Consider the following 12,359-nt stretch of genomic DNA (forward strand, 5'->3'; position numbering starts at 1 on the left):
TGACCACAGTTGCAGTGTGGTGGTCGAAGGAGAGGCTGCTGTCAACCTATGTCCCCAGATCTCTTCTAACGCCTTCAGTGTTCAGTGGGCTCCCATCAATGTGGTAATTATTGGGAACTGAGTTTTTCCCAAAGGGGATGACGACGCATTTCTTGGCATTAAGCTTAAGGTCATGGTTTCGACACCCATCATTGGTCTCAGTGAGGCCTTTCTGTAGGATGTCTACATCACTTGGGGAGTTAATAATGGCTCCCACCTTGCAGTCGTCTGCAAACTTGGTCAGCCAGAGTTCCTCTGTGTTGGCCTGGACTTTTGTGAAGTAGTTGCCAAACAGGAGAGGACCCAGGACCGATCCCTGTGGGACTCCACTCATGACTGGTTGGCAGTCTGATTTGGAGTCCACTACTTTTACACTGTAGGTTCCATCTGTGAGTCTGTTTGCAACCCACCTAATGATATAGGGGTTGATGCCTAGATTGGTGAGTTTATCAATCATTTCTGAGTGGTGAATGGTATCAAAAAGCCTTGGCAAGATTGAGATAGGCTGTTTGAACTGCCTTACCCTCATCCACAGCTCTAGTGACTGACTCAAAGAAGTCAGCCAGGTTGAGCAGGCATGATCTACCTTTCACCAAACCAAATTGCATGGAATATAGAGTTTGGAGATTCCCTATATCCTTGTTAATTAGGCGCTGCATAGCCTTACATATCAGACGCATCAGGCTAATGAGATGATAATTCCCATGGTCTGTAGTTGCTTCCCGTTTATGGAGAGGGATGACTGTAGCAGTGCGCCATTCTGTAGGGTCAAAGCCTGAGGTGAGGCTGTGATTGAACAGGGCACACAGATGTGGTGCCAGTTCACTTTGTAGTTCATGTAGAACACATCCAGGAATATTGTCGGGACAATGTAGCTTTTATTTGTGTTGCAGTAATGCTGGGTGCCTGGCATTCCTCCACTATTGTGATTGGTCCTTTAGGGTGGGAGAGAGGGGTAAAGTTGGCACTGAATCTGTCAGTCAGTATGTTGGCAATATCTATTGACTCAGTATAGGAGGTACCATTGTGCAGTAACTCAGAGCAAACCTGGGTATTGCTATGGAGATTCTTGATATAACTATAGAAGGCTTTGTGGTTGTTTTTAGTGTTTGTGGCAATTCTGCCTTCATAGCTGGCTTTAGAGGTTTTGATAAGGGCTGTCAACTTTTTGTTGAGGCTAATAAGGGAGTTTTTCCAGTCTTGGGACTTCACCTTTTTCTGCAACAGTTTCTTCCTTCGGTTGTAGCGTTTATTAATGGCAGGAGACCACCAAATTGCCTTCCTTTTTTTTTTGAAGGAGAGGATCTTGGTTCTGTTGGGTATGGTTAGTTCCATGCATTTATATACATGTTTGTACAGTGCATTGGTGTATGATTCGGCAGTCATGCATCTATTTTCCATTGATATGGGTGCCGTGAAGTTAGCCACCTCTTCTTTTAGGAGCCCAAAAGTCAGCTTTGGAGAAGTTTTTCTTTTTGGTTACCTTTGCGGGAGGTGTGGGTGAGATGTGGATTTCCATGGTGATTAGTTTGTGGTCTGATCTGTCCAGGGAGGAATTGGCTATTGGTGTAAAGCAATGGTTGCCCATGTTAGTAATAAGCAGGTCAAGGATGTTGCTTCCTCTAGTGGGGATAAGAATGAGCTGGTCCAGGGCACTGGAATTGATGAATTCCAGGAAACATTGGGCCAGTCTATTGGTGCATGAGTAGTTTTCCCAGTTGATGGAGGGGTAGTTGAAGTCACCTAGTATGAGAGTGTTGGTTTGGACCCTAATAGTTTTCAGGGTGCTTAGGAACATGGAGTGAGAGTCTTGGGGCATGGTTGGGGACCTATAGCAGGCTACAACTTGAATCACCTTCTTGCCCTATGTTAGTTGTACCTGAAGTATCTCAGATGCTTTATGCTGAGCTACTAGTCTGGAGGTGTGCATATCATTTATGAATATGGAGACACCACCACCTTTGGAGCTTCAGTCCATGTTCTGTGGCTGAACGGAGTGGAATGAGTTATAGCCTGGTAGCGTAGGGGTGTTTACTGCTGCTTTAAACCAGGTCTCCATTACAGCAGAAGTGTTGCTGTTCTCCATGTTGAGGAGTGCTTCGAGCAAGTGCATCTTGAGATTTAGACTTCTAGCATTGAGCAGCATGACCCTCAAATTGCATTTATTTATAGCTATTTATGGTGATAATTTGGTCTGTGGAACATCACCTAAAAAAGGCACTATAGGGGATGGCAAGAGCCTTAGCCAGTATCCGGAAACCCAGGGGTGACAGATGCAGGCCATCTCTGGCAAAGCACCGAGGTCTGTCAATCATGTCATCCCAAGCAGGCAGATACTGGATCCCCTTACAATGACACCAGAAACTTAGCCAATTGTTGAAGTCATTCATTTTCTGCTTGTACTGTGGTGTCATTCTGGGCAGTGGTACGATGCTGCTTAGGGCTGGGGTCATATCTGCCTGGGCCACATAATCCAAGTGCTTCTCCCTGTCTGCCTTCATGTAGTCCAGGGAGGTGTGTCTCAGGTCATTCACACCCACATGGACAATGACAGAGGCATACTTGTACTTGTTGTGGATTGACCTAAGTGCGTGTGTTATGTGTCGGATTCTGGCACCTGATAGACATCTGACTCTTTCCTTCTCCTTATTCAACCTAGTGAGTGGGACATCATTGTGCCTCACTATCGTGTCACCAAGCTGTTTTGCCTTAGGGGCTTAGGTTGAAGGGCACACTGTGTAGGTGAGCTACGTGTCTTGTGGTTTGTGCTGTGTCATGGTGGTCGAGTGTGTTTCTGCCTTGGAGGTCTCTACTGTTTGACCTCTCAGGGGTGACCAAATACTGTTTGGGATACAACTCGTATTTTTTGACTTACTGCTGGAGTTACTCCTTCCAAAAAGACAAGTATAATTGTGAAAGTTGGCTTAAGTGTAACAACAAATCTTCAAGGAGACTTCACTCAGTAAAGCTTTCCTCCTTTCTCCACCCTGTTGAGGAATTTCTATATAATCACTATTGTGATTTTAAATTGTTGCAACTTTTTGTCATTTTTGTCTTGGTTGCACAGATGTTGGTCTCAGCACTTGATCTTGCTTATTGCAAGAATGTAGAATGCCTTAACTTGAAGAGCTGGAGAGAACAGAGAACAGCAGAGGCACTTCTCTCAGGCCTCCTGTCTCAGTACCTTGAGTGTGAGATCTGTGTTGGCCATAACAAGAACCAATGAAAAAAAAATCCAGCCAGATGTGGGGAGTTGAGAATGTGGGTAAAGCCAAATGTTGTGATTTACTGTTAACAGTGACCTGTCATCAGATGTTTACTGCTATGGTAAGTACCTCACATTAACTGTACCATTCCTTTATATGGTTTCCTCAGAAAATAGATCTCTCCTAATATTTTCTGCTTTTCATTTAATTGCATCTTGCATCAAAAAATTGTTACTTTTAAATATTGCCAGACCCTTTAACAAACATGGTTTGGATCAGGCCAGTTCAGATGCAAGATAAAAAAGCATATTCTTATAAAAGTGGACTGTAAAAAGAGAGACTTATTAAGATATAGAGTCATTCTTCTGTGTATTTATTAAAGATTTAAAAGTGAATTATTTGGAAGATTATGCAATTGAATTATTTGGTGTTAGACTAATGCTAGTTAATAGTGCCAGTTATTTCTAGTAATGTTACAACTTTGTGAAGAAATATATCGCAGGGTGCATTAGTCTTTGTATTCTGTAATAAAACTGGTTTCAGAGGTGTTTTTGTAAATCAGAATCAGACGTTGAATATATTGAAAAAAATCCAATAGACATGATGTTTTTTTTTATTTTTTGTGCTAGAGCTGGGAAATAATAACAGAAGATGAAGCAACAATATATAGCAATAACAATCCTCCTGCTCCGGCGCTTAGTCTTTCACCTCCTGCCCTGAGGGCTTTTGATAGACAAGTGGACCTTGCAGAGGACATGAACAGAAACCTTCAGATGTCTGAACCTGAAGCCACCAGTCAGCAGAATTCTTGCTCTGTAAGAATGTTTCACTGATTTTTTTTTCTCAGTAATGGTAACTGTCTGTATTGAATTGGCATTCAGAACTGAACAGTTTGAGCAGATGTTGTCAGTTTGGAGTTTGATATGACACACAATGTGGGGACAGCAGTGCAGGCACTGTGGCAGAGCTAGTTGTTAGTTGTCCTGTAGTCTTTTTTAATTGCCAGTGCTAATGAACTGTGTGTTTTTAGCCCTTGTCCTTCAGACCCAGTTGTTTGTCCTCCCCTCTTCTGTTCTTTATTTCCTCCTCAGTGGAAGTAATTAATTGTGTAAATGCCACCGCTGATACCAAAGAATGAGGAATACAAGAGAAGGAAACCATCTTTGTATTTATTACATTTATTGGTAGCGTTGTCGCCTCACAGTAAGACGCTGTCCAGTTCGATTCTCAGTTAGAGCGTCTTCTGCATGGAGACATGCGTGAATGGGCGTACCTTCGTTGAAGGTTGTGCGTCAGAGCTGGTAACTCAGCACGTAAAAATCAACTACCGATCATTAGCGGACCGGAGTTCCGCTGTGGCGACCCCTAACCGGGAAAAGCCGAAAGACACAAACAAAATTATTTAACCCTACCCACTCTGAAAGATTGTGTACAGTGATAATGTTACTTAATGTGAGCAAGTTTCCCTGTGCCAACACTTATAACTTGGCAGCATGGTGACAAATTCGCTAACATTCACTGAGGGTTCAAGAAGAAGTTATAAAATTCCAAACTAACTCACCGTTTCTGGTGTGAACTGTCCCTTGTGCATTCATTCCAAAACTACCACAACTGACCTTTTAACTCTTTAGGTCCGTTGGAGTATCAGGCCACAGGTAAGTATACCACATACCTTGCCACAATGCCTACAAGGCCCACAGAATTGAAGATTTATTCTTGTAACTGTTTCCAATCACCTAGGGTTTGTGTAGTGTCGGGCTTTATCTACTTGTTCACTTCATGGCGCAGAATTGCAGTAGCATGACAAATATTTATCTACAAAATGGGAACTCTCTAGAATGCTCAGAAAAATGCATTTTAGACAGTTTTTTGTATAGTAGTGTAGGAGTAAAAAGTATTTCGAGACAAGTAATGTTAGAAGATCTCTTTATTTTTCATTTGTTTGATCGATTGTTGCTTTTTCCCCTACTATAAAGCCTTTCTTCCATTTGAATTAGCTTTTTGTTCTTCCAAGTTTTTGTAAATTTTTATGTTTCTGGTGATGGAGTTTGTGTGTGTGTGTGTTGACCCTATGACCCTATCCTTCGTAAGACAAGTTAGAGGAACAGTATCTTCCAAGGTCAGTAACTAAGCATCAGGAATTTACTAGTAGAAATTGGCAGTGAAGGTCAGGTGACATATGCTTCCATGTAATAGCAGTCCCCCCTCATCCATGATCATTTTAATTAACTATTTTCCAAAGTCTCCCTTTCAGTCCCTGTATTCCAGCATAAAAAGGACATCATGTGGATTTCCTGCCTAAGATGTACTTGTCATGTCAGAAAAAGCACATCCCATCCATAAGATGCTGCCTGACCTTGTATTTCTTTTTGTCAAAAAGATGGCTTCATCCATTTTCTTTCACCTTCCGTACTGCATTTCTGTGTTTGAGGCTTTAGGTCTTTGGTGTGAACTTGGATCAACACTTAACCAAAATAATTACAAAGTACCAGAGTAGTGTGAGTTTTAGCTTATACACGTCTAACATCAAGGACTGTCCTTGTTGAGTCCTAGGGTAGAGGTCATCATTTCCTCCAATCACTTTTCAGTGACTTTCTTTGGAAGATCCTGTACTCCAGAGTGCACATACTTGTTGCTTATGCATGTTGAAGTTTTTTTGCTGATTGTTAATTAACCTAACTCCAAAGCTTGCAGTACTTTCCTGCAGTTCTCATAGTTCAGATATTGATCCTATTTCTTATTGGTTTTAAGTGTCCTGTATTTGACACTATGCATAAGTCAACAAAGGCTCTATGTAACCATCAAATTGCCAGCCAAGACCTGCACTGGTATTACCTTTAATGTCTTCAAGGACATCAGGGTAGGACGTTTTGCTTAATGGTTAATGTCTTTGCCTCATAGACACAAGGTACACTTACCTTAGGTTATTAGCTAGACTTAAAATGGCCGTTCGGGGCAGTTAGCTTAGTATTCACCTATGAACCTATGATGTCAAACATTGGCATAAATGGCATAGATGTATTCCTATCATTTGATTGGGGCGGGTGTTGCTTCAGGCTTAGCTTAGGACCAGCAGTATGGCTGCAGTTTTAGAGCTCCTCATGTTGGGACCGGTGGAAGGCTTCATTGTCTAGCCCAAACCATCAGTCATAATGTCACCACAGTGACCAAGCTGGGAAAGTAGGTTTAAGCTTAATACTCCTGCACATAAGTCCATTTCTAAAAAGAAAAAAAAAGCCCCATAGGTGCTTTGCTCACCCTTGACTTTTAAACTGTACCCATGCCAGGGACCTAGAGAAGGTAGCATAAGTGCAGATGATTATCTCCCACTCAGTTCATGCAGGTTTGAACATTCCTAATGTGATTGATATGTGCTAATCCATTGTGTCGGGTATAAATTTACCTTGATTGACTGGTTGCCTGCTTGAAATAATAGATTTTACACATGTTGGGGATGGGGTAGTTGCTTATGAAAATCTATAAACTCTTTTACCTAATAAATATTCATAAGCCGGGACTCCCAGTTGGCTGATGCCAAATGTTATTTTATACTTGTTGAAAAAACACATATTATTGCAAAACCTGCCATTATATTAACTTTTTTAAAATATATTAGTGCAATATTTAAAACTGACCATGATTTTTTGTTCTTTATCCCTGATGCTTGAGCAAGGTAGTTGAGAGGTATTTGTTGCTGTCATGTGACACAATGATTCTCAGCAAAAGTGCTGTAGAAGAGCTTTCAGAACATACCTCTCAAATGTCCCCCTTTTTTCAGTATGTCTCTGATTTTGCCTCTTGTTTGCTCTGTGCCTCCTACAATATTACATTTTCTTATAAATTATTGGGGATTAGAGTAAGAAAATATTGCCAGGCATTACAGTTTCATACTTCTTACTGTTCAGAAAATGCATTTTGATGCAAACCCTGGTGTTGTTTATTTTTATGTGAATTAGAGTAGTATTTAAAAACTGTCCTTATGTTTTTTTTTTCTTTGTTCAGAATTCTTGAGGAAAGACGTGGAGTGGTATGGTTTAGAATGACTTGATATTCATGTGTATTATGTACTGTGTGTGCAGTGATAACTTAGATAATGAATATTCATTAAGTATACATGATATGGCAGTAGAAACCTGCATAAATTAAACTGTTAGCTTTATTTGGGTAGAGGTTTAGTGTTCTACACTATTGTTCTCACACCTTGAGTGGGGTGTATTCTCCATTGATTGACTAGAGCTCAAGGCCAGCTGGCCTGATCCCAGTGGATGGCCTTTTGCTTCCACCTAATTTGGGATTAGGAGTATCTTGGGATGAAGTTTTCTCATCAGTTCTTGCAAGATCTGTCAGCTTCAGCTGGGTGTCTGTTTGTTCACCTCCATGAGCATCTCAGTATTGAGGGTCAAAACATCAAGCAGATGTATGAAGTCTGGTAGAAGCTTGAATCATATATGTGGGATCAAACTGTTAGGGAGTATGGTGTGATTCCTCTGTAAAGAGTGTGGAGGAGCCACAGGTCATCCTTGCTATGCAGCCAGTTGCAGCCAGTTACACGGAATAGTATTTTGAAAGCCTGTAGGTGCCCTGACAATACTCCTTTGGTCACTAAGGAGGTTGACTGCCCCTATGGAAGCTGCCAGCTAAGTGGTGTGAGACCCTCACTAAACAACCCTGTATCAAATCCTATACAATCTCTTTGGTGTGTTGTAGGTTCTGAAGACCAGAACGTTTTTCCTACCATGCTATCAGACAAGTAGTCAGAAACTCTAGATAGGTATAATAAAAGACTTTACTCCTCTACCACATTGGGACTTTACTCCTCTGCCATATTGGGTCTTGGAGTCCTCAGCCACACATCTTACCTATCAGAGTAATGAGTTTGAGGAGGATTTTATTCAGACTCCATTTACAGCTTCCAAGTTGGGCTTCCATGTATCCTGTTGAGATGTCAAATGTGACTGGGGCTACTGGCTCAGGTATTTGCCAGCATATGATGACGGAGGTTGGGATTGTCCTCTCTTAAGCAAGAGCTAATAAGAAATATCTTGGATGGTCATTCCGGGTGGGGGGGGTCTTTTTCCTGGCCTCTCAAGGCGTGATCATTGACCTCTTAAAGAAGACATACTGTCACCACTATAGAGTACTTCTATGACCCCTTTACCCTACTGTGCCTCTTTCAGACCTAGCTGACTCCAAAGGAGAAATAAACCTTTTCACATAAAGAAGGCACTTAAGAGACATATGGCCATGCCCTATTGGTGCTGGCCAAATCCATAAGGGGACTGGCCTGCTGACCGTGCCTCATTAGTCTTGATTGTGGTCTAAGACTGTCTACAGAGAAGGAAGTTCTCTGAGTTTGCTCCCATTTAAAGATGCATCACCAAGGACAGTATAGTTTAGGTGTGTTTGCTCTTGTTCATGTCTTGAAGGCCATAGATAATTCCCCCAGAATGTGCAACTGAAACATCATTTCTCTTTGATTTCAAGTCAGCAGATCTTGGACATGCTGTTCCACATGGTGGCTTATCCAAGGGGTCATGCCTGTGCCACTGCAAGATGCCTGGGTGATATCATTGTGTACAGTGGGTGCACTGTGGCACATCAGCATGTGACTTCACACAAGATGTTGCTGTGGTTTGCTCTTTGTATGCATTATTTCCATTACAAGGTTGTTTTTACAACACAGATAGTATTTGTCATAATATTGGCCATGATAGCTGAAGCCTTGTAAGAAAAGAATCTCCAGATGTTCTCTTACCTCCATGACTAGCTTATCATAGTGACCTCCTGGAAGCATCCCTGAAGTTAATGTCCCTGCAAATACAGCCCTTAAGGTGATCGTAAACTGGGAGAAGTCTTATTTGACTCTTCAGAGGTAAGCCATCATAGGTACCGAGCTAGACAGCCTCTAGTTACAGTCATTGCTGCTGTGAGAGAGGGCCCAGGAGATCATCATGTAGGTTCCCCGATTTAAAATGCAGTGCAAAGCTTAGATCAAGCATTTATATCTTCCGTCATGACTGATTGCTGTCACAGTCTTCTTATTGCATTTGCTTGCCTGAATATGTGGATGTCTCAGTGGAATGAGGTATCAGTGATTGCAAAGTTTCCACATGCTAGTAGATCTTCTTCTGTTACACCCATGTTGTCAGACTCTGAAATGATGGACCTTACCGGTCAACCTTTGGGTGGCTCTTCTTTTCTGCCACCAAACCTATTGCAAGTTTTGATGATATATGCTTCACTGGCACAGTTGTGAGCTCTTTTCTATTCGCACACTAACCAAGGGATATGTTTTTTTTTTCTGGGAAGTGGGCTTCACTGTTTTGACCCTAAAAAGACTTAAACACTGCATTTGGGCCTCTCCTTATTCCATTAGACAGACAGTCCCATCTTGTAGCATCTAAGCAAGCAAGTGTGAGTGCATCTGGTCAAATCCCCTGTGCAGGGAGTCCATGTTCATCTTGTAGTGCATCACACCCAGGGGTATCACTCTCTCAAGGACTTATACTTCGGGGGAGATGAATTTACTGCAGATTCTGTAACCCACTACTCTACAGCTGTCTAGGAGGTTCAGATTCAGAGGCCATGTTTATTCCTTGTATTACAGATGTGGGCCACTCAGGAGATTGACCCTTTTTACTGATACGGAAGAGCAAAGTTCCCCCTTATCTGCTTGGTGCAGCAGGGCAAGGGGAAGTTTTGTGATGAATACATTTTCCATTCTGTGGAGTTTGAAATTCTAGTAAAATGGACCATCATTCCTTCTGATTCTGTGGTTTATTGCAAAGTTCAGGGAAGAAAGATCCAAACTTGGAGGCTGAGAAGGGCGTGGTTTCAGGCACTGTGGTCCATAATGGTAGTAGATGACAGTCTGCCTGCCGTAGCTAAGGATATTACTATGGTGGACCAACATCTAACTCTACCCCAGTGCCTAATTTCTTTTGTAGATACCTTCATCTCAACAGATATTCTAAATAGAGTCTCATAGGCTGATGCTGCTAGGAAATCTTCAATTCAGCAGATGTGTACTTTAAATAGGAATGGTTCTTTGTCTCATCACTTCAGTAACGTTGTCCTGCCTCGGTTGGTCCAGTTACAGGTGATGCTCACTAAGATCACGACACCAGTTTAGTTTGGGCCTTAGTCACTTCATTGTCTGAACATGCCTCCTATTTCTCTATGTCATGACCTTATGAAGGACAGGATTGTGGTCCAGCATGGGTTGGTCTTAGAGAGTTCCATAAAGGAGTTGTGTACATGTGTCCTCCTTTGAAAAATCTCTCTGTGGAGTCTAAGCTTCACGATAGACAGGCTTAGCTGTCTGCCACTTGAAGTTGCTGGTTCAGTGGCACTGATATTTATCACTTGGAAAAAATACTCATTCTGACGGATGTTTAGGCCAACCATATGTTGTAATTTGTAAGTATTTGGTGCTCCTCAGTACTAACCAATCCACACTTCTTTCCAAAAGTGATTTCCAGCTACATGTTTTAAACTTATTAGCAGCTTCTAGCCCTAATTTTCTTTACTAAATTGACTTACCTTATATTGCTGCATCAACTACCTAACAAATGCATCTCTCTCAAATGTAGAGTAGACAACATTAAGAGAGAAAAGCATTTTTTTAAAGTGTTAGAGTGATGTGAGGGCAGTAACATAAGCTTTGTGCGAGAAATAAATGAATAAATATATAAACTGATTAATTTTAAGGCAGATACATTCAGAATACAACATAAAAAATAATTCAAGCTGTAAGATAAGACACAAACACATAATCCACAAATACCAATTTCACAATCTCATCTTCTATGAACCTACTCAGTAAAGAATTTTTGCAGATGCAAGCCTTTCATCATCCAGGTTCCCCACTCTTCATGATCATGTAATTATGGCAAAAGAGCAAACATGTTCCCACTGTTCTCACAGCATATTTGTATCTACATTTCAGAACAAGCTACAGCCTAACAACCACAAAACAGAGTACAGTGTGTTTATAAACACACAGTAAATGATTAACAGTACAAAAAATATACATCCCCGCAAACATGAAAAATGATTCACCATACCTGTTTCAGTAATAGTGGATCTGACAAAATGAAAGTTCATAGCTTTGCACAATAAGATAATATGATCCTCAGTTAGACACTTTGGTAATTTTTACTGAAAAGAAAATATTGTATATCCTGTACTTTTCTTATGTGATTGTGAGAAACAGGTGTATAATTCTACCTGATGTTATCATGAGGCAGTCATCAGCTGCAGTCTTGTAATCTGCACTGCTGACTAAGAAGTAATATGTGAGGGGAGATCAGCCTTAAGACCATACAGTAAATGTGTACTTCTGCCTTGGGTAATAACTGGTACACGCCACATCCAAGTATGCTTACACTAACTAGCTGCATAAGAGTTATAATTGCTGACTTTCCAGGATGTCACAACCCCCCCCCCCCCCCCTTGCTCCTAGCCTAGTGTTTTCCAGTGCTATCTTAGTAATTGAAACAGAAAACTTCTCCAAGATTATTTCTGCTCACAAATGTATACTTGTTTTCAAGGTAGGGTTAATAATACCTGTTAAGTACCAACCGCCCTCTTCTATGTCCTTGTGGTAAAGCTGTCACCAGCCAAATCACTCTGGTACACAAAGAGCTTAGTTAATTTTTACCACTAAAATAAGCCAGCTGTTACAGCAGCAGTAGCTTGACCAATAACTCTTGTAAAGGTGGGTGACGTAACTGAGTTCAGACATATTCAGTAGTCATACCCTTAAACTGATTTGGAACCACCTGCCACAAGCTCTTGAAATAGAATAATAAGACTTTTAATGTGAAATAAATTAAATGAAATGTACTTTGTAAAATCAAACCTACAAGCAAGCTATACACTTGCGCAAAGAAATTATAAAGTAAATGTTTACGTTGGACAGATGACATATAGAAGTTTAACTGATTCTCTACACATAACACTACCATTAGCTAAAGGTTTATTTAATTTCTTTCTACCTCTGAATTATAAGTCCAAACAGCAGTTGCCCAGTTTCACGTGCAGTAGAACTTCTAATGTGAGCTGTGTTCAGGAATGCAGTTCTCTGAGCACAACTGAGAAACAAGGTAGAAA

At 41.1% G+C, this 12,359-nt stretch overlaps 1 protein-coding gene across 1 annotated transcript in view; it reads left to right on the forward strand.

The window, feature by feature from the left end:
• The window catches only part of NEDD4 (NEDD4 E3 ubiquitin protein ligase), a 1,779,469-nt gene that overhangs the window by 880,187 nt on the left and 886,923 nt on the right, over nt 1-12,359 (forward strand). The window contains exon 7 of the mRNA XM_044078965.1: nt 3,875-4,060. Within this exon, the coding sequence (XP_043934900.1) occupies nt 3,875-4,060 (186 nt within the window). The remainder of the gene's footprint in view (nt 1-3,874; nt 4,061-12,359) is intronic.

The sequence above is a fragment of the Protopterus annectens genome, chromosome 7.part1 (genome assembly GCF_019279795.1).
Source record: "Protopterus annectens isolate FY-2018-M chromosome 7.part1, PAN1.0, whole genome shotgun sequence".
Taxonomy (NCBI): domain Eukaryota; kingdom Metazoa; phylum Chordata; order Ceratodontiformes; family Protopteridae; genus Protopterus; species Protopterus annectens.